At 43.5% G+C, this 23,909-nt stretch overlaps 1 protein-coding gene across 1 annotated transcript; it reads right to left on the bottom strand.

Annotated features, from left to right (window-relative positions):
- Window positions 1-232: 232 nt before the first annotated feature.
- On the bottom strand, window positions 233-23,474 carry LOC109868524 (TNF receptor-associated factor 2). Its single transcript, XM_031803276.1, has 12 exons — window positions 23,264-23,474; window positions 21,348-21,558; window positions 21,048-21,126; window positions 20,638-20,736; window positions 20,229-20,390; window positions 20,001-20,075; window positions 19,724-19,798; window positions 19,468-19,554; window positions 18,551-19,027; window positions 17,624-17,801; window positions 17,239-17,387; window positions 233-3,696 (listed from the first exon to the last, which is right to left on the bottom strand). Exons 2-12 carry the CDS (start codon window positions 21,533-21,535, stop codon window positions 3,478-3,480), a joined length of 1,788 nt encoding a protein of 595 aa, XP_031659136.1. The 5' UTR covers window positions 21,536-21,558; window positions 23,264-23,474; the 3' UTR covers window positions 233-3,477.
- Between the last annotated feature and the right edge of the window lie 435 nt (window positions 23,475-23,909).

A 23,909-nucleotide genomic window follows, 5' to 3' on the forward strand; every position in this document is an offset into this window, starting at 1 on the left:
CAACCAGTGTAAAACAATGGTGAGCACCACCATCTTCTGGGTGAATACAGGAACAACAAAACCAATGACTCCCTCACTCTAGCCAGCAGGAAAGAGATGGAAGTCAGAGGCAGTGTCCCAAATGTCCACCATATTCCATGGGTCCTGGTCAAAAGTAGTGCACAATATAGGGAATAGGGTGCCATTTGCGACACAAACAGAGACTTGGTATGAGACAAACAAAACCCAGGAATCCAATGACAAATTTATTGCATACTACATGTCCTGTTACAGCCTTTACAGCGTATAGAGAACATACATGATCAACAAATCAGAATGTATATAGCTCTGACTTCACAGTATACAAATCACAGAACAAAGTAGTACCCTGTTTCACATTTAAATAATACAAAGTGCACAATTAAAGTTCATTAAATTCAACTGCATCAACAACTGTTAAAACAGAACTGGTTTTCTCTCCCAGAAAGAGTAAAGGACCACTGCATTAAAGCTTTACATTCAGAGACCTAAAGAAAAGGTATATTATTGGATTATGAGGAGATATTTTGCTGAAAGTACTCCATCAGTCTAGGTGGTTCCAAAAGTGACCCATGCATTACATTGGAATGAAACAAAAATACAAACCATAAACCTTCATATGTACATAATATCTATTTTTTCTCTAAGCATATTTGGCACCATTTTTTTAGCATAGAATACAAGTACAATGTATAACACAGCTTTTGCAATAATTTGGAGGTAATATAACATTCTGGCACAACACAAGAATAAGTATTTATGGAAAGGAAAGAATATATATGAATTCCTTTTCGTTGAGGGCTGTAAACTGACTGAACAACTTCTCCAGTTTGATGCTAAAAAAGCTACCTCTGCAGGAGGGATTCGCCCTATAATGAACATAGTCAGAATCAACTCCTGCAGAACCAAACCCTGTCTATAACCATCAAAGGACCAAACACCATATTCACTGACTGCACAAATATGATGTTCAGAGCGCAAATACTACCTATAATAACAACCAACGCACCCTTTCTCAGAAGACAAAAAATCAGTGTTCCTCAACCTCTGGCCTGGAACCAGTCCCAGGGATGCTGCTGACCGGTCCATCAGATGGTTAGCTGACAATAATGTAGCCAGATCTCAAGTGCTGTTTTGATATAGGCCTAAGGAGTCCTTCGAGGAGGAAGGACCATAGCAACTTGACGGTTCTTGGTACAAGAGGGACCATTGTTTTCCGGCCCCAGTGGTACAGAAAAGGTTGAGAAGCACAGTTATATGACACAGAATTACTGTGGGAACCTTTAAAGGGTCATTTTGGGGAATGTAAACACAACCACTTCATATTTGGGTTTTTAACCCTCAGTTAACCCAGGAGAATGGGGTGCCATGGTTGGTATTTGGGTTACTTTAAGGGGTTTTCCAGACTTGTCTTAAACCACCTCGACAAACAAAAAGTAGGTATTATTTATATCATTAATAATATATTCAACTATACTATATTTATTAATAACAATATGGGTATAGTAACATCAATATATTTAATTGTTCAACATTATGATATTATATTTATAAATTCGTATGAATATATATATATATATATAGGCATCTGCTTGTGTTGAACAGAAGCTGTGCGAGATATGACATAATAATAACTCTAACATCTTTATTTATAGTCCTCCAAATAAATGCAAATGCATTCGCCATTGGTCTACGAGGTAAGCCAACCACGAACTGCGATACTGAATATGAATTGAACCCTCCCATGCACAGAGAGGTTTCAAAACAGGTCAAGACTGGTTTCAAAACAGGCAGGTGAAAACCCCTACACAAGTCCAGTGGGGGAAGACTATTGGGGACGCACACAGGCGTACCAAGTAAAACAGCACCCCCTAATGGACAAGCACACAACCTACAGATATATTTCAGATCTAAAGGATTTCCTCAGATTTAGCATTTTGGTCAGTGTCATTTGTGGGGCTTCATGAATCATAATACTACCACCTAGGCTAAGAGGTTTCACTGTCACCCACAGGTTAATGGGATTTATCTAGAGTTACATCAAACATCAATTAACGATGATCAACCACTATGGTCCAATGGCAAAGTATACCATCACATTCACTTGTTTTCACTTCGTGGTTACCACGCTCTTTATCCTTCCACTTTACACCTTCAACTGTCTGTGCTAAATTTCGCATTGATCGCAACACATTTGTTTTACATCACCAACATATCTGACATAGCAGAAAAACTACATACAAATGTACCACACTGTAATATGAACAGAAAACAAGGAACACACCATTCCTTCAGTTCATGGAACCTGTATTAACATCTGTGGTGGGGCACAGTACTATGTGTTGATATATGAGCTACTGTAATGAGCATATCCTGGAGGGGAAAGCTCTTCCAGCTTGATGTATTTACCAGTGATAGAAATACACTTGTATGCCTCAGGCTTTGATTGGCAAGCTGCCTTATAACACCCTGATAACTCCACTGTATCTTCCACAGATGTACCGAACCACCAATCCCATAAGCCTCAACCCCTAAAGAGGAACAAGAAACGCAACACCAACAAGTATATGTAAAAGTATATGCCTGGATCCAAGACATGCAGGCAATGTCCACCATCACAGATGGTTTAACTCACTAACAGGTGTAATAACGAACAAGGAAGGATCCCTTCAGCAGCCCAATGAAAAGAGCGAGCACTTCAACACCAAGGACAATAAAAGATAGCCCGCATGCAATTTGCGCAAAAAGGCAAACAAATGCCCATATTCTTATTCATAACATAACTCCACGTTTGTCTATGCAAATGTACTCAACAATGGCATTGAGAAGCTCACGATATCCACAATCAAAATGACTCAGGTTGAGATCGGAAACAAGAGATAAAGTGAATACCCTGCTGCACCAAGCCACGATAAGCTCTACTTCTGCAATAAGCAGTGGGGCAGTTTTCTACACTGACAAGGAAAAGGTTCATATCCCTCTTTTTGCTATTCTCTAACGGCTACAATTCACTCTCTCTGAGACCCAATGAAGTCTTATGAAAAACAAAGAGAAAAAGATGCCCTCCAAATCAATTCAATTGCCACATATCCCCATTTAAATACCACAGGTTCTGTCCTACTAAATATTGAGACTATATTCTGGAGTTATTTCCATGGATACAAATAATAGAGCTACACACCACACCAACTGGGGTTCAAGCACCATGAGGAACCAGTATTGTGGCATTAAGAGATGGTAGAGCCACAACAGTGCAAGGGCCTCCTGAGCTGGGCAAACTGGAGCCACATGCAGCACACGGTAGCAAGCATGTCAGTCTCCCTACTAATGAAGGGGACTGAAATAGGCCCGAACGGAACCAAAATGGAGCCGAAATGGTGCTCAAAAGCAGCCAAAATTAAGCCTGAATGGCCACATTGCTGATCGGTTGTCTTGCACTTCCACTTCAAAGGGTGCATCTTAGAGGCCTGTGAGATCCACGATGGCCTTAATGAAAATGGTGTCGTCGCGAATGTAGGAGTTCTTGGCATCGAGCTTGGAGAGCGGGCAGAAGAGCGGGCAGCCGCTGGCGATGTTCATCTCACTTACAGGCCTCTGGAAGGAGGAGGAAGTGACGTCGGGCCGGAAGGCATCGATGATGTGCTCCCTGTTACTCTGGTCCAGCAGCATCAGAGTTACCTGGTGAGAGAGAGAGAATTTGAATTTTTTAATAATCTTTATTGGGTCTGGGAGCTCACAACACTATATACACTCATACAAAACCCTAGTTACACATCAATTAAAAACAACACCAAATTCTCATCCACAGTAACTAAACATAACAGCCTCTAAATACCCCATATACTCAAACAGTTCAATATTGTTAACCAGTTTGTAATAGGCAAACTCAACTCTGTCTCGCTGCCAACATTCCCTCCAGCATTCCCACCCATCCACAGACCCCTGTCCCCGAGTACTGTTCTTTCGGGTCTTCCATATTGCTAATATGGCTGCCCCTGACACAAAATTAAGCAAAGTAACTACACCCCTTTGACTAAACCTGTACTTTAGCCCAAATATAAACAGTTGGGAAGAGAAAACCTCTCCCAGAGCTGAGAACCAATTAGTGATCAGGTCAATCATCCCGACCAACCTGGGACATTGTAAAAACAAAATGTGCCAGAGTTTCAGACTCAGCACAAAATGGACACCCTTCCTCAACTGTCGGATCCAGATGTACCAGATGCATGTTGGTGGCTATGGCTCCATGTATTATCCTCCATTGTAGGTCAGCTGTCCTCTTTTCAATAGGCAGTTTGTATTAAGACCTCCAACAGCCTTTTGGGGAGGCACCTGGACCAAATACACCCGCCCACCTCGTCGATTTTACCCCATCCAGGGAAAAGGCAAAGGACACTTTTACACAAATTTTATACATGGCCTTCTTTCCCAACACCTTGAACTCCTCCAGCTCCGGGGTCTCGAAGGAAAGCAGCATCCCCACGTCCTTCTCGAAATCCCCTGCCGCAGCACTTACAATCAGTGCAGGGAACACATAATCCAGACCGTCCTTCCACCGATCAGAATTGGAAGTGTCAGTCACATATTGTCGATGAAGTACTGGCAAAGAATTACAGACCTCATCTACGACCTTCCTCAGTAGAAGAGATGATCGGATCCCTGCTCTTTCTCCCAGCTCCTCCAACGATCTGCTCCTGCTCCGCATCAGATGACCCAGCTTAGTACACCCCACACCTAACAGGCATGAACGTAGGCTGGCTGAACCCATAGCACGGGACTGAATGGCAGTGTTATGAAAAAAGAGGCTCTTCAAAAAGCCACATCCCTGGTGGCATGACGGCCTTACGGGACATGACAAGAACTCTCCAAGCCTGCATTACAGACTCATAAAATGGAGTCCGATCAGACAAATCACCTCCCTCTAACTTTAAGAGGAAAAGATGCTTGTCTAAGCCCAAACAGCCCGCTCTCCTCATCAATGTGTAGACTGTGTCAACCCAGCTAAAACCGTCACCGTGCAACAGTCTATGGGCTGCTTTTTTGAAGCCGAAAAGCCATCATCCTGGAAGAAATGTCCACCAGACCTTACCCATCCTAATGCAGTTGCAGGTACAGGGCTGTAGCTTTAATCCAATGTTGTCCTGACCAAAATACATTGATAAGGGTCCTCTGAAGCTCTTGTATCAGACCCACAGTGGCTGTAAAATCATTAGTCTATGCCAAAGGGTAGAGGCAGCAAGATTATTAGCTACCAATACCCTTCCCCTAAAAGACAGCTGGGGTAGCACCCACTTCCACCTTGACAGTCTGGCACACACTTTCTACACTACACCCTCCCAGTTATTTTTCTGAAATTACATCAGAGCCTAGAAGAAACCCCAGTCTTCATCCCATCTCTTCCCCACTGAAGCCCCTCTGGTAACCGTGGAGTGGACCCTATCTGGGGTCCACTCCACTGACCTGCCCACAGCGATTCACTCTTTTCCCAATTGACTCTAGCTGAGGAGGCCCTCTCATATATTCTTTAAAACATTTGAGAGAACCTTAACATCCTCATCCCCTGTAATAAAAACTGTCACATCATCTACATACGCAGACAGCACTATCGTGGGACCCTTCATTACTCCTGGCACAGAAAAACCAGTAAGCCTCGCTCTTAAAAAACAAAGCATTGGTTCAATTGCCAGACAATATTACTGTCCCGAAATTGGGCATCCCTGCCTGATACCCCTTTGGACGGGGATGTGGCAACTCAAACCACCCCCCACCTTCACCATACATGAGGCCAGAGCATACAGTAAACTCATCCAAGACAAAAACACATCCCCAAACCCAAAGGCTTTCATTGTTTTGAACATGTACTGGTGGTCCACATGGTCAAAAGCCTTCTCCTGATCCATTGAAAGTAAACACACATTCACATCAGACAGTGTACTAATGTCTAACACATCTCTCATTAGAAACAAATGATCAACAATAGAGCGGTCAGGTACACAGTAAGACTGGTCCTTGTGGACCAACAGCTCCAGATATTCTTTCAACCTGTTTGAGAGACATTTAGATACAATTTTATATTCTGCACAGAGCAACGCAACAGGTCGCCAATTTTCTATAAGAGCCAAATCCCCCTTTTTTGGCAACAATGAAAGCACAACAAGTTGACAAGATGCAGGAAGACAACCTTCAGGAAAAGATTCACACACCACGTCTTAAAATTCCTCCCCAATAAACCCCCAAAAGTGCTTATGGTGCTTATGGTAAACCATCGATGCCAGGGGCTCGGCCTGATGAGAGCTGCATAACTGCTGTGGACAGCTCCTGCAGAGTAATGTCAGAATCCAAAGCAACTCTCTGCTCAAGGCCCAATTGAGGAAGACCTTGTAACAACTGATCAGTACTCAGAGAATCACAGTCCTCCGCCTTATAGAGGGCAGAGTAGAAATCCACGGCATGTTGGCGCATTTTATCCGTGGTCACCTTCCCATCAGGGAGACAAAAGCAGACCATCTGTTTACATTGCAATGTCAATACACAGAAGTAAGGTTAGACAGGTTGTATGTATCTGAGCTAGAGGTCGACCGATTCTGATTTTTCAACGCCGATACCGATTAATCAGCCGATCTTTATATATATTTGTAATAATGACAATTACAACAATACTGAACAATGAACACTTTTATTTTAACTTAATACAATACATCAATAAAATCAATTTAGCCTCAAGGAAATAATGAAACATGTTCAATTTGGTTTAAATAATGCAAAAACAAAGTGTTGGAGAAGAAAGTAAAAGTGCAATATGTGCTATGTAAGAAAGCTAATGTTTCAGTTCCTTGCTCAGAACATGAGAACAACTTTCATAGCTGGTGGTTCCTTTTAACATGAGTCTTCAATATTCCCAGGTAAGAAGTTTTAGGTTGTAGTTATTATTGGAATTATAGGACTATTTCCCTCTATACAATTTGTATTTCATTAACCTTTGACTATTGGATGTTCTTAAAAGCACTTTAGTATTGCCAGTGTAACAGTATAGCTTCCATCCCTCTCCTCGCTCCTCCCTGGGCTCGAACCAGCAACACAACAACAACAGCCACCATCGAAGCAGCGTTACCCATGCAGAGCAAGGGGAACAACTACTAGAAGGCTCAGAGTGAGTGACATTTGAAACGCTATTAGCGCTGGCTAACTAGCTAGCCATTTCACTTCGGTTACACCAGCCTCATCTCGGGAGTTGATAGGCTAGAAATCATAAACAGTGCAATGCTAGACTCACAACGAAGAGCTGCTGGCAAAACGCACGAAAGTGCTGTTTGAATGAATGTTTACGCGCCTGCTTCGGCCTACCACCGCTCAGTCAGATACTTAGATACTTGTATGCTCAGTCAGATTATATGCAACGCAGGACACGCTAGATAATATCTAGTAATATCATCAACCATGTGTAGTTAACTAGTGATTATGATTGAATGTTTTTTATAAGATATGTTTAATGCTAGCTAGCAGCTTACCTTGGCTTACTGCATTCACGTAACAGGCAGTCTCCTTGTGGAGTGCATCGAGAGAGAGGCAGGTCGTTATTGCGTTGGACTAGTTAACTGTAAGGTTGCAAGATTGGATCCCCTGAGCTGACAAGGTGAAAATCTGTCGTTCTGCCCCTGAACGAGGCAATTAACCCACTGTTCCTAGGCCTTCATTGAAAATAAGAATGTGTTCTTAACTGACTTGCCTAGTTACATAAAGGTATATAAAATACTTTTTTTTTTAAATCGGCGCACAAAAATACCGATTTCCGATTGTTATGAAAACTTGAAATCGGCCCTAATTAATCGCCCATTCCGATTAATCGGTCAACCTCTAATTAGTACCTCCATATAGAAAAAAGAAAAGCAGAAAACACCACAGAGAAACCAGACAAGGAGAAAAAAAACACCATATGAGGCATGATCATCATCATTGTTTTATTTTTCTCTTAACTTCTTATGGCTGCAGGGGCAGTATTGAGTAGCTTGGATGAAAGGTGCCCAGAGTAAACTGCCTGCTCCTCAGTCCCAGTTGCTAATATATGCACATTATTATTATCACTCTGAAGTTTCTAAAACTGTTTGAATGATGTCTGTGAGTATAACAGAACTCATATGGCAGGCATAAACCTGAGAAGAAATCCAAACAGGAAGTGGGATATCTGAGGTTGGTCGATTTTCAACCCAGCCCCTATTGAATACACAGTGGGTTATTGGTTATGTTGCACTTCCTAAGGCTTCCACTAGATGTCAACCGTCTTCAGAAACTTGTTTGAGGATTCTACTGTGAAGTGGGACCGAATGAGAGAGGAATGAGTCAGAGGTCTGCCAGCAGTCATCCGCTGGTCATGCACATTTCACATGAGAGGTATCTCCCGTTCCTTTGCTTTTCTAAAGACAAAGGAATTCTCCGGTTGGAATATTATTGAAGTTTAATGTTAAAAACATCCTAAAGACTGATTCCATACATCGTTTGACATGTTTCTACAGACAGTAACGGAACTTTTTGACATTTCGTCTGCAACTAGGGAACGCGCTTCATGACTTTGGATTTGTTTACCAAACGTGCTAACAAAAGTAGCTCTTGGACATAAATGATGGACATTATCAAACTAAATCAAACATTTAATGTGGAACTGGGATTCCTGGGAGTGCATTCTGATGAAGATCAACAAAGGTAAGTGAATATTTATAATTCTATTTATGACTAATGTTGACTACCCAATATGGCGGATATCTTTTTGGCTGCTTTGTTGTCTGAAAGCTGTACTCAGATTATTGCATGGTTTGCTTTTTCCGTAAATCTGTTTTGAAATCTGACACAGCGGTTGCATTAAGGAGAAGTGTATCTATATTTCCATGTCTAACAATTGTATTTTCATCAACATTTATAATGAGTATTTCTGTAAAATGATGTGGCTCTCTGCAATATCACCGGATGTTTTTGGAACTAGTGAACATAACGCGCCAATGTATAGTGAGATTGTTTTATATAAATATGCACTTTATCGAACAAAACATATATGTATTGTGTAACATGAAGTCCTATGAGTGTCATCTGATGAAGATCATCAAAGGTTAGTGATTCATTTTATCTCATTTTATTTATTTGTGCTTTTTAGTTAGCCTCTCTTTGGCTGAAAAAATGGCAGATATTTTTCTGTGACTTGGCGGTGACCTAACATAATCGTTTGTGGTGCTTTTGCTGTAAAGCCTATTTGAAATTGGACACTTTGGTGGGATTAACAACAAAATTACCTTTAAAATGGTATAAGATACATGTATGTTTGAGGAATTTTAATTATGAGATTTCTGTTGTTTGAATTTGGCGCTCTGCACTTTCACTGGCTGTTGTCATATCAATCCCGTTAACGGGATTGCAGCCCTAAGGAGCTAACCACGTTTCCAACTGCCTTTTGCTGCAGTGACAGCAGTAGTAAATGTCCTCAAGCGAAAACGCTTCTCCTCACTCAGCTTGTCTAACCCCACTGTCTTCTGTAACACCACAGCTGACCTCACAAACTTATCAACATAAAAAAAATCTGCCAATTTCACAGATTTCCCAAAAGTCTGATCCAGGAACCCATTTACCTCCTCTAGACTGTAAATTTAGTCTTCATCAGCTGCTATCGTATCAGGAGAGATATCCATATCCTTATCCTCCTCAACTGAGCCCACAGACCACTGACTCCCCTCTACCACATCCCTCTCAACACTCCCCACTTGCAACCCATCACTCGTACCAGGCATATCCTCCACTACCTGGGAGACTAGCCCCACCTGAGCCCCCTCCTGTACCCCATTACTCGTAGTGGGCATCTCCTCCACTACCTGGGAGCCTAGCTCCACATGACCCCCCTCCTGTGCAACGTGACTCGTACTGGGCAACTCCAGTCTGGAAATGATTCTTCAGATCTGTCCTTACCTTCTACAACAATATTTTTCTGCTGCATAGCATTCTCCTCTGGTACAAGTTGCAACTCCGTGCCCTCCACACTGACAACTTGTTCCTAAAAAACAGGTGTGTGTTGCTGCTCAACCACTGTCGACCCACTTCTCCCTACATCACTGGGCCCAGGCGTTACGAGGACCACCTGCGAAGTACACCATGCTCAACCATCCGATCAACAAGACGCTCTTCTTTAAGAAGTATGCCATGCTCAACCATACGATCAACAAGACGCTCTTCTTTAAGAAGTGCGCCATGCTCAACCATACGATCAACAAGACGCTCTTCTTTAAGAAGTACGCCATGCTCAACCATACGATCAACAAGACACTCTTCTTTAAGACAAAACGCCACTGCTTTATTCATCCATGACGCATAAGCAACATTCTCATAGCATGCCTTCTCTCGACCAAAAACTCCTCCACGACCAAAAACTCCTCCAGTGACAGTAGCTTCAGTAACACACCTAAAGCCGTGCCGAAGTGACAGAGACGGCGTCCCCATGTGGGTCGCCATCCCCGCCAAAGCCAGGGTAATTTCGACACGAACAACAATATACTTAATTCTACCACAACAACTAAATAACTAAATAAAAATAATGATAACCGTAATCATGCAGAGGAAGAAAAACAGATACCACCAAGAAAAGGAAACGTAAAAGAAAAACCAGGATATCTAACTCTACACAACACTCGCACTCACTCATACAATTCCCTGCATTCAGAGAGAGAGAGTGAGTTCTCAATTGGTACAAAATATATAGAGTACTGCACACACTACAATTACGTAGATTGAAAAATAAGCTCAACTGGACACCTTAATAAGGCAGTGAATGAACTGACAGAGAAAGCATGCAGGGCATTCTACGCCATTAAAAAACAAATTCAAATTTAAATACCTATAACAATTTGGCTAAAACTAATTGAATGTGTCATTGAACCAATTGCACTTTATGGCAGCAGGTATGGGGTACACTTGTAAAACAAGACATCACCCAATAGGACAAACACCCAATTGAAACCCTGCATGCAGAGTTCTGTAAGATCCTCCTACGTGTCCAGAGGAAAACTACAAACATTGCATGCAGGGCAGAATTGGGCCAATATCCACTAATAATAAAAAATAATAATAACAAAAGAGCAATTACGTTTTGGAAACATCTAAAATACAGTGACCCCCTCTCATATCATTACCAAGCCCTGCAATGCCAAGAGCTGAGCAAAGAAAAGAGTCCCCTCATCCAGCTGGTCCTGGGGCTGAATTCACAAACTTGTTCTACTAACACACTGAAGCCTCAGGAACAAAACATCCAATCAATCAGAATAAACCAAATTACAACACAATCAAAACAAAACTATATTACCTATTGGGAAACACAAGCACAAAGCAATATGCAGTAATATCTGGTCCTAAATCGACAGTACACTGTGGCTAACTATTTGACCATTTTTACTGATCAAAACCTTAGAAACACCTTGACAAAGTACAGGCTCAGTGAGCACAGCCTTGCCATTAAGAAGGTTAAACACAGGAAAACATGGCTCCCTGTAGAGGAAAGGCTGTGCAACCACTGCACCACAGCAGAACCGGAGACAGAGCTGCATTTTCTGACAAAATGTCAAAAATATAAAACAAGAATGTCATTTCCCCAGAATTGAAACCCTTATTCAAGGTTTCAAAGACCTCTCTGATGAGAATAGGCTACCCATCCTGGCTACCCATCCTGGCTACCCATCCTGTTGGGGGAGGACGCAGACAGCTGTGGGTTGACAGTGTCTGACAGACCAACCAACCTGCTGGGGGAGGACGCAGACAGCTGTGGGTTGACAGTGTCTGACAGACCAACCAACCTGCTGGGGGAGGACGCAGACAGCTGTGGGTTGACAGTGTCTGACAGACCAACCATCCTGTTGGGGGAGGACGCAGACAGCTGTGGGTTGACAGTGTCTGACAGACCAACCATCCTGTTGGGGGAGGACGCAGACAGCTGTGGGTTGACAGTGTCTGACACACCAACCAACCTGTTGGGGGAGGACGCAGACAGCTGTGGGTTGGCAGTGTCTGACAGACCAACCATCCTGTTGGGGGAGGACGCAGACAGCTGTGGGTTGACAGTGTCTGACAGACCAACCAACCTGTTGGGGGAGGACGCAGACAGCTGTGGGTTGGCAGTGTCTGACAGACCAACCATCCTGTTGGGGGAGGACGCAGACAGCTGTGGGTTGACAGTGTCTGACAGACCAACCAACCTGTTGGGGAAGGACGCAGACAGCTGTGGGTTGACAGTGTCTGACAGACCAACCATCCTGTTGGGGGAGGACGCAGACAGCTGTGGGTTGACAGTGTCTGACAGACCAACCAACCTGTTGGGGGAGGACGCAGACAGCTGTGGGTTGACAGTGTCTGACAGACCAACCAACCTGTTGGGGGAGGACGCAGACAGCTGTGGGTTGGCAGTGTCTGACAGACCAACCATCCTGTTGGGGGAGGACGCAGACAGCTGTGGGTTGACAGTGTCTGACAGACCAACCAACCTGTTGGGGGAGGACGCAGACAGCTGTGGGTTGACAGTGTCTGACAGACCAACCAACCTGTTGGGGGAGGACGCAGACAGCTGTGGGTTGACAGTGTCTGACAGACCAACCATCCTGTTGGGGGAGGACGCAGACAGCTGTGGGTTGACAGTGTCTGACACACCAACCAACCTGTTGGGGGAGGACGCAGACAGCTGTGGGTTGGCAGTGTCTGACAGACCAACCATCCTGTTGGGGGAGGACGCAGACAGCTGTGGGTTGACAGTGTCTGACAGACCAACCAACCTGTTGGGGGAGGACGCAGACAGCTGTGGGTTGGCAGTGTCTGACAGACCAACCATCCTGTTGGGGGAGGACGCAGACAGCTGTGGGTTGACAGTAACTGACAGACCAACCAACCTGTTGGGGGAGGACGCAGACAGCTGTGGGTTGACAGTGTCTGACAGACCAACCATCCTGTTGGGGGAGGACGCAGACAGCTGTGGGTTGACAGTGTCTGACAGACCAACCAACCTGTTGGGGGAGGACGCAGACAGCTGTGGGTTGACAGTGTCTGACAGACCAACCATCCTGTTGGGGGAGGACGCAGACAGCTGTGGGTTGACAGTGTCTGACAGACCAACCATCCTGTTGGGGGAGGACGCAGACAGCTGTGGGTTGACAGTGTCTGACAGACCAACCATCCTGTTGGGGGAGGACGCAGACAGCTGTGGGTTGACAGTGTCTGACAGACCAACCATCCTGTTGGGGGAGGACGCAGACAGCTGTGGGTTGACAGTGTCTGACAGACCAACCATCCTGTTGGGGGAGGACGCAGACAGCTGTGGGTTGACAGTGTCTGACAGACCAACGATCCTGTTGGGGGAGGACGCAGACAGCTGTGGGTTGACAGTGTCTGACAGACCAACCATCCTGTTGGGGGAGGACGCAGACAGCTGTGGGTTGACAGTGTCTGACAGACCAACCATCCTGTTGGGGGAGGACGCAGACAGCTGTGGGTTGACAGTGTCTGACAGACCAACCAACCTGTTGGGGGAGGACGCAGACAGCTGTGGGTTGACAGTGTCTGACAGACCAACCATCCTGTTGGGGGAGGACGCAGACAGCTGTGGGTTGACAGTGTCTGACAGACCAACGATCCTGTTGGGGGAGGACGCAGACAGCTGTGGGTTGACAGTGTCTGACAGACCAACCATCCTGTTGGGGGAGGACGCAGACAGCTGTGGGTTGACAGTGTCTGACAGACCAACCATCCTGTTGGGGGAGGACGCAGACAGCTGTGGGTTGACAGTGTCTGACAGACCAACCATCCTGTTGGGGGAGGACGCAGACAGCTGTGGGTTGACAGTGTCTGACAGACCAACCAACCTGTTGGGGGAGGACGCAGACAGCTGTGGGTTGACAGTGTCTGACAGACCAACCAACCTGTTGGGGGAGGACGCAGACAGCTGTGGGTTGACAGTGTCTGACAGACCAACCATCCTGTTGGGGGAGGACGCAGACAGCTGTGGGTTGACAGTGTCTGACAGACCAACCATCCTGTTGGGGGAGGACGCAGACAGCTGTGGGTTGACAGTGTCTGACAGACCAACCAACCTGTTGGGGGAGGACGCAGACAGCTGTGGGTTGACAGTGTCTGACAGACCAACCAACCTGTTGGGGGAGGACGCAGACAGCTGTGGGTTGACAGTGTCTGACAGACCAACCATCCTGTTGGGGGAGGACGCAGACAGCTGTGGGTTGACAGTGTCTGACAGACCAACCAACCTGTTGGGGGAGGACGCAGACAGCTGTGGGTTGACAGTGTCTGACAGACCAACCAACCTGTTGGGGGAGGACGCAGACAGCTGTGGGTTGACAGTGTCTGACAGACCAACCAACCTGTTGGGGGAGGACGCAGACAGCTGTGGGTTGACAGTGTCTGACAGACCAACCAACCTGTTGGGGGAGGACGCAGACAGCTGTGGGTTGACAGTGTCTGACAGACCAACCAACCTGTCCTCTATGCTTATTGTATTGTTGTTGCTCGATGTATGGTTATTTTGACCCTTGATTATTGGTGTTACTGATTCTTATTATTTTAATTATGTTAATATTGTAAATCTCCAAAGTAAGTTTTGGCAATATGTACATTGTTACGTCATGCCAATAAAGCACTCTGACTTTACCTCAACAACTCTGTCTGACATAAGATGAGAACAACAACCCTGTCTGACATAAGATGAGAACAACAACCCTGTCTGATGTAAAATGAGAACAACAACTCTGTCTGACATAAGATGAGAACAACAACCCTGTCTGACATAAGATGAGAACAACAACCCTGTCTGATGTAAAATGAGAACAACAACCCTGTCTGATGTAAAATGAGAACAACAACTCTGTCTGACATAAAATGAGAACAACAACCCTGTCTGTCATAAGATGAGAACAACAACCCAGTCTGACATAAAATGAGAACAACCCTGTCTGACATAAGATGAGAACAACAACCCTGTCTGTCATAAGATGAGAACAACAACCCTGTCTGTCATAAGATGAGAACAACAACCCTGTCTGACATAAGATGAGAACAACAACCCTGTCTGACATAAGATGAGAACAACAACTCTGTCTGACATAAGATGAGAACAACAACCCAGTCTGACATAAAATGAGAACAACAACTCTGTCTGACATAAGATGAGAACAACAACCCTGTCTGACATAAAATGAGAACAACAACTCTGTCTGACACTTGACTGGGTCGCCCTCTTTTCACCTCTTTGTTGATTAATGATGATTTACAAATAAAAAGAGTACGAACAAAACAATGTCTGATATAGAAAACGTAATAAATCATAGAATTAGATATTTATAATCTCCATTACAGACATGTTTCCTGCTAGGACAACGAGAGAGAGAATTCCACAAAAGCATGTCTGATTTATACATCACACGTGTCATGCAAAATCTAAATTGTGTTGCACATTTTAACATAAATTTGAAGATATACAGTAGCAGTCAAAAGTTTGGACACACCTACTCATTCAAGGGTTTTTCCTTATTTTTGCTATTTTATTCATTGTAGAATAATATTGAAGACATAAATCTATGAAATAACACACATGGAATCATGTAGTAACCAAAAAAGTGTTAAACAAATCCAAATAAGTTTTATATTTGTGATTCTTCAAAGTAGCCACCCTTTGCCTTGATGACAGCTTTGCACACTCTTGGTATTCTCTCAACCTGCTTAATGAGGTAGTCACCTGGAACGCATTTCAATTAACAGGTGTGCCTTGTTAAAAGTTCATTTGTGGAATTTCTTTCCTTCTTAATGCGTTTGAGACAATCAGTTGTGTTGTGACAAGGTAGGGGTGGTGTACAGAAGATAGCCCTATTTGGTAAAATACCAAGTCCATATTAAGGCAAGAACAGCTCAAATAAGCAAAGAGAAATTACAGTCCATCATTACTTTAAGACATGAACGTCAGTCTATTCGAAAAATGTCAAGAAATGTGAAAGTTTCTTCAAGTGTAGTTGTAAAAACCATCAAGCGCTATGATGAAACTGGCTCTCATGAGTATCGCCACAGGAAAGGAAGACTCAAGAGTTACCTCTGCTGAAGAGGATAAGTTCATTAGAGTTACCAGCCTCAAAAATGTAAGCTTCACAGAGTTCAAGTAACAGACATCACAACATCAACTGTTCAGAGGCCACTCAGTGAATCAGGCCTTCATGGGCAAATTGCTGCAATGAAACCACTACTAAAAGACACCAATAAGAAGAAGAGACTTGCTTGGGCCAAGAAACACAAGCAATGGACATTAGACCGGTGGAAATCTGTCCTTTGGTCTGATGAGTCCAAATTTGAGATTTTTTCCAACCACCGTGTCTTTGTGAGAAACAGAGTAGGTGAATGGATGATCTCCGTATATGTGGTTCCCACCGTGAAGCATGGCAGAGGAGGTGTGATGGTGTGGGGGTGCTTTGCTAGTGACACTCTGTGATATATTTAGAATTTAAGGCACACTTAAACAGCATGGCTACCACAGCATTCTGCAGCGATACGCCATCCCATCTGGTTTGCGCTTAGTGGGACTACAATTTGTTTTTCAACAGGACGATGACGCAACAAAGTTCCAGGCTATGTAAGGGCTATTTGACCAAGAAGGAAAGTGATGGAGCGCTGTATCAGATGACCTGGCCTCCACAATCACCCAACCTCAACCCAATTGAGATGGTTTGGGATGAGTTGGACCGCAGCGTAAAGGAAAAACAACCAACAAGTGCTCAGCATATGTGGGAACTCATTCAAGACTGTTGGAAAAGCATTCCAGGTGAAGCTGGTTGAGAGAATGCCAAGCGTGTGCAAAGCTGTCATCAAGGCAAAGGGTGGCTACTTTGAAGAATCTCAAATATATAATAATAATAATAATAATAATAATAATAATAATATATAATATAAATATATTTTGATTTGTTTAACACTTGTTTGGTTACTACATAATTCCATATGTGTTATTTCATAGTGTTGGTGTCATCACTATTATTCTACAATGTAGAAAATAATAAAAATAAAGAAAAACCCTTGAATGAGTATGTGTGTCCAAACGTTTGACTGGTACTGTATAAATTACAGGATTCGTGTGGATTTCAATATACAGCATGTAAAATGTATGACCTTTCTTATGCATTTTCTATGCATTTTCTAAATGAGTCCCCTGGTCCTTACCTTCTGGTTGAAGGGCCATTTGAGCAGAGCATCACTCAGTCCCCTCATCACCACAAAGAACAGAGACAGGTGGCTGCCACGCCCTGTCCCGTCCCCGTTCAGGTAGATCCGCAGACACATCTTATAGCCGTATTTACTGGTGTAGAAGGCTGTTGGGGAAAAACAGACATATTTTATAGCCATATTTACTGGTGTAGAAGGCTGAAAAACGGTGATTTAAATATTATTATGGAAACACAATAGCCTACGTTTTGCACTGTCATTATGACTTGCACTACTACGGTATAATATAGTCTCGATATGGTTGTTCTGGTTTCGGCCTTGACTCGGTCTCGAAGCCCCTTTGGTCTCAGTCTTAACACGGACTGCAATAGTTCTGGTTTACCTGGTGAGAACATGGCAGGAGCTCGGCCAGCGATGGCATCCTGTCTTTTTTTGGTAAAGTCAGAGATCCTCCAGATGAAGATGCCGTCGAATGTGGTGCCCGATATCTCCCTCAGCCTGCCTTCCATCTCTGCTACCGTCAGGTCTTTCAGGCCCACCGTCCTCTCCAGCTGCCGCACCTGAGACACACACACACAAATATGTGTTAGCTTCTATGAAGTCAATAACCTGTCGTGGAAAATTGCAAGATTATGTTTTAATGCTTGTAAGATTGTTATAAGAATAGTTATTAAATTAGACAGAATAGAGTATTGTGTGTGTGTTCCACTGAGGATGGGCCTCTATGAGATAGCACTGACAGAGGAGATTTACGATGTCTTTGGGTAATAAAGCCTAAAGAGCATTCCAGATAGTAAAGGTAATGTTTTTGTGCTATACCGTACCAGGATGAGACGGGTTCCAGTTTGGAGTAGGAGGGGGCCAGACACTGGTCTTTACAATGAGAACTGTTGACACAGCAGTAACTGTCTACTATGTTTTATAGATATCTTTCATACAAATCTTAACCTTTGTGAACTGTTCCTAAGATCTGTGGTTCGTCATGTAAGTTGAGAGGGGAGTATCTTGGCTATAAAAGATCTTTGTACTTTTCTGGTAGTACTTTTCAATGGTTCATTAGAGGTTGCGCATCATTGAAAGTCAAAAAGGGCTATTGCAAAGCTCTTAATAAAATATATGTAGTTTAAGTGTAACTCTGACTGAGGTGTAGTTTGTAACTCTGGTAATTTGGTAAAGCAGAAAAATGCCACCACAATCCTCAGAACCTCCAGCTTTATACCCCAGTAAGTCATGCCATTGAATTAAAATGTTGGATAGGGATGTATAAATTAAATGACTGAATTTAATTTCTGCTTCAGGGCCTTATTACCTTGTTGCTCAGGGCCTCAATCTTATCCTGGTCTAGGCGATGCTGTCTGTTACTGGCCTCCATGGTTGTGGCAAAGCGCTCCACCTCTCGGTTCAACACGCAAACCACATTCTCAAACATCCCCGCCTTCACCTCCAGGTCGGTGCACCTGCGTCCCAGCTCTGCCACCTTGGTCTTCTCACTGTGGAGCTGTAGCTCCAGGGCCGCCCCCACCGAGCTGGGCAAGGGGGTGAAGGAGGTGGACACAGTCAGGGTGGGGGCCAGGGCAGGAGGTGGAGGCAGGGGAAGAGCTAGGGCGGGAGGCCCGGAGAGGCCGGGGGAGGAAGAAGAGTTGGTGGCCCCCTGCACGGGAGGCCCGGTGGAGGTAGTGCTGAGCTGGGAGACGCGTGCCTCCAGCTCCCTGAGGGAATGGTGGAGCTCCAGGAGCTTGTGTCCAGCCAGCTCCAGGCCTTGCGGCTGCAGGCCCTCCATGCTCACCTTCATGGATGGAGAGGAAGAAAATAAGGTAGGTAAAGTAAACACAGAGTAAGTAAATGCTAATGCAAACAACCATCTTTTAGCGCAGTGTTATTCAAACTTTTTCAGCAGGGACCCCATTTTTTTGCATTAATTTCCCACAACCCCACCCCAAATCCAACTCATCCCAAACCAACCATAAAATAGGTACATTTCGATTCATTATGTTTTCATCTCTTAACAAAACAAAAGGAAACCAATAAATACATCTACTAAATACAATTGTATTTCATTATCTTTCTCAACAACTTTTTTATATAGTCCCATATAATATCTTGTACTTTTATAATAATTTTTTGGGCGACCCCATTGCAGTTCCCCTGCAACCCCGACTTTGAATACCACTGCTTTAGTGTGTGTAATGGGCACTTACGCTCCACTACATCCATACTCATCCTCACCTTCATCCCCATAATGTAGTGCAGCAGCAAGTTGAGGTGCTCATAGGCGCAGGCCCTCTCGTGGTCATGGATCCTCTCCTTCTCCACCTGTACAGAGAGAGGGGGAGAGGAGAGCTGTTCTAACAGTAGCACTGAATTATTACCATGTATTATTTAAGAAATAACATGGTAAATAGTAATTACACAGTAACAACCTCGTTTGTTTAATTAGGATTCATTAAAACCATAGCTCTGAAGAGATAAGAAAGCTACTTACTGACATATCACACCCAACAACATGGAATCTGCATGGAGTTCTGAATTTGCTGCAGAACTTAATGTGGTCCACGTACTAGGGAAAGAGCCAAAGACGAAACAATACACAATGATTTGACAAGTTCTACAGCTATTTCGAACAACAACCTTCTTAAAAGAGAGTGGATTATTTTCTCTCAATATTGAGCTTCCTTTTCCGTGATGCATTTTCCAAACGCATTCAGTCGCGTTTGGCTATAATTGGCTATATTGTGTATGTTGAAACTTTAAGAACTCACCTTCTCCCTGGGTATTTTCTTCTTGGCACAGCCTTCACAGATCATGGGGTACTTGGGGCAGATCTCGTCGTGGGCCTAAATAAAGGACGTGTTCTTGTATAGCTTCTTACAAATATTGACCCTAATGTTCCTTGCAAAATTGATACGATCGTAAGCCAGCCATTTGAAAGATTTCACAAATAAACAGATGGACGGACATTCTCTCTCGGAGCATGCATTATTTCTCACCTTGATGTTTTTGAAATGGAATGGCTCCTTGCAGTACTTGCAGTTGAGAGTTCTCTCAGGGCACTCTCGCTCGTTGTGGCGTTCCTGTTCGTTGAAGCGGATCTGCTCTTTACAGGAGGGGCAGGGGATGATCATGTAGTCACACTTCCCCTCGTGGCTCAACTGTAAGTGACAGAAAATAAAAAGTTAGGATTCATTTGGCTTTAGTATATGTTCAGAACAGCCTAAACAAGGATCTTCGGTCAAACTGATCATGAAGCAAGAACACAGCAAAGCCAATACAGTATTGAGGTGCATTGCTTATAACCATCTGTGGCACCATTTCTTTTTTCAACAAAAATGTCCTTCTAAATGCTTCGTTTGAATGATGAAAAGGTTTATAATCAGTCTAAAACCACGCTCAACTAACCTCATATTCTTTAATATTGCCTTTCCAGGCACAGCCTTCGTTGATGCAGACAACAGAGAGGTTTTCGACCTCTCGTCGAGCTGCGTTGTCAGGAAAAGCCTGCAGAAGTGAGAGCAAACTAACACTTTGCCAAGGCTTTTTCCTTTACAGTGAGTCTGTACTGTTTCCGAATGCTCCATTTATGATTGAGAGGTGTGTGTGTGTGTGTGTGTGTGTGTGTGTGTGTGTGTGTGTGTGTGTGTGTGTGTGTGTGTGTGTGTGTGTGTGTGTGTGTGTGTGTGTGTGTGTGTGTGTGCGCACGCTCCAAATAACATGGATACTTATTATTTGAAGGGTACAGTTTGATCTTACTCGTTCTTTGAGTGGATAAAGTGACACTGTAATGAAAGATGCATTTTGTAGAAACTTACACAGCCTTGTTTTAGAATCGACGTGGGCTCTTCAAAAATGTCCTCTTTGATACAAGCACTGCATTTCTGAGGTCCATCTCTGTAATGGGAATATTATGTCAACAAACAGTACAAAATAACAGTACAGTGTGTCATATTGTCAAATGTGTAATATATTCATCAGGCATCATAACCTGGGGGTGCATTTCAATAGTCTAAATTCCTTCCTTAGGTTTGACCAGACCAGTACTTACACATTACAGGTAAAGGAGAAAATACAGATGATTGTATACAGTTGAGATACAGTCTTTGAACTCCCACCTGACAGTCCTATTGAAGCAGTAGGAACAGAAGCGGTGTCCACACTGGGCTTGGAAGGGCCTCCGCAGCAGCTTCTGACAGCAGTTACACAGGTGTTTATCTTCCAGCTTGTTGGCCAGGATCTGTTTGGGGAAGCCGGGTTTGTTGCTCTCCATGGACGACGGAGGGGATGGTTCTTCCGTGGCCATGATTCCCTCAGTACGCCTAAGACCTGGCAACAACAATGTCAGAGTACAAATTAACTTGAAAAGTTGACTATGAAGGCATATTTTTCTGATGTGTTGATGACATGGTAAAGCTAGATTATCAGTGAGTGCAGGTCTCCATCTGAATATATTTTGGAAACCAAACTATACTACTATTTAATAAAGACTGAGAGAAAGGTACCGCAGACAGTAGGCCACTGCTTTTTCTGGATATGACACTAATACAATACTACGTCAGTCAGGTCAGAGAGATAGACAATTTGGCAGATCTGATGTATTTTCCAGTATGTATTTCTTGTTTAGGTGGTGGCATTATAGCCCAATGCCCATAATAAACTATTGGCATGGTATGGCATCTAGCCTGATCATTTTGCATTCAAAAAAGCTTGTCATTGTATTAGAAGAGAAAATAATTATACTGAACAAAAATAAGAACATTCGACAATTTCAATGATTTTACTGAGTTGCAGTTCATATAAGGAAATCAGTCAATTGAAATAAATGTATTTGGCCCTAATCTATGGATTTCACACGACTGGGCAGGGGCGCTTGAAAACCATGGTTATTTCTGTTTGTTTTATTTTTATATTTTTGTAAAGGTAATGGATTTGAAATTGAGGAGCCAGGCCCAGCCAAACATAATTAGTTTTCCCCACAAAAGGGCTTTATTACAGACAGAAATACTCCTCAATTTCATGGCTGGTCTCAGATAATCCCGCAGATGAAGAAGCCAGATGTGGAGGTCCTGGGCTGGCGTGGTTACACATGGTCTGCGGTTGTGAGGACGGTTGGACGTACTGTCAAATTCTCTAAAACAACGTTGGAGGCCACTTACCAAATTATCTGGCAACAACTCTGGTGGACATTCCTACAGTCAGCATGCCAATTGCACATTTCCTCAAAACCTGAGACATCTGGGGCATTGTCTTGTGTGAGAAAACTGCACATTTTAGAGTGGCCTTGTATTGTCCTCAGCACAAGGTGCACCTGTGTGCGGTTTAATCAGCTTCTTGACATGCCACTGTCAGGTGGATGGATTATCTTGGAAAAGGATAAATACTCACTGAACAGGGATGTAAAAAAATGTCTGCACAACATTTGAGAGAAATTATATTTTTGTGCTTAAAGAGAATTTCGGGAAATTTTTATTTCAGCTCATGAAACATGGGACCAACACTTTACATGTTGCGTTTATATTTTTGTTCAGTACGTCTTTTTCTATAGTTTGAAACATTATGGCAGACACCATCGACCACATGGATCTACGGTCTGCTTGTACTAATACATGCATCGTGCATAAATAAAAACAGTTATTGACACTATCAACGACAACTTCAATGCAGCTAGCCAGGCATTGTGAGAAATAGCAACAGGCCCGTCTCCCTTTGTTTACATTTCGAGTCAGCAGTCATAGCACCGTGTAGCTCACGCTACAGTCGTGTCAGAACAGTTGATGGTCGGGTCATCACACAAAAATGCTCCGTGCATAGTCAGACATTGCGAGACATGCTTACAACTGGTAAATCCATTGTTGTTGCTCTCGTCTGCTTTCCCCTATTGTAGTTGCTAAGCTATCAGCATCTTTAGCTGGAGATGGGGTACCCTGCATTCCAGCCGCCACGCCCCTTTAAAAGCAGGTGCACAAACCAGTTTGCTGCGAAAATGGTTTGGCATTGAAAATGGACGGTATTGCAATTACATGAAACTTACCCGCGTTTTAAACTGTCATCGCTTGCAGAGACAGTAGAATACTCCTAGTCGCAGCCCCGCGCGCGTTAAATTTACAGATGTTGCATGATGTGACTCTCCAGGAGAATGATTCTGTTTTCTTTAATGTTAACATAATACATATGGTACCGAGAAGCGATGGCTGTTATTGTTCAATTTCGCCATTGCACTTTGCAGTGTGGGTGTTACGTCATGTGCAGCCTTAACATGGGTTGACAGACAGGCCAAATGTAAAGGGGGTGCCTCCTAACGATATTCCATTGCTAATAAATTAATATGACTACATTTAAAATAATGAAAATATAGGCACTTGGACAAATTATATAGGTTAGTTGTGCATAATTTAGTTTTATCATAATTTTCATGTTTACAGCATACCTCCGAATAGGTGAGTTTATAATGATTGACAAGACATCAATTGAGGCTCTATAATAGGCTAGTAGCTGCCACTACTAGCAAAATATATTTTATTCTAAATTATTCATTAGAATAAAATGCAGATATTATGTTCAGATGTGAAAAGCATGACAAATATATCAACAGTGTAATCTTTATGTATGATGAACACTCAAAGTGAATGCAAATAATTAATTCACTTGACAATGGCAAAACGCACTGAAAGAGCAGT

The sequence above is a fragment of the Oncorhynchus kisutch genome, linkage group LG23, assembly GCF_002021735.2.
Source record: "Oncorhynchus kisutch isolate 150728-3 linkage group LG23, Okis_V2, whole genome shotgun sequence".
Classification (NCBI taxonomy): Eukaryota; Metazoa; Chordata; class Actinopteri; order Salmoniformes; family Salmonidae; genus Oncorhynchus; species Oncorhynchus kisutch.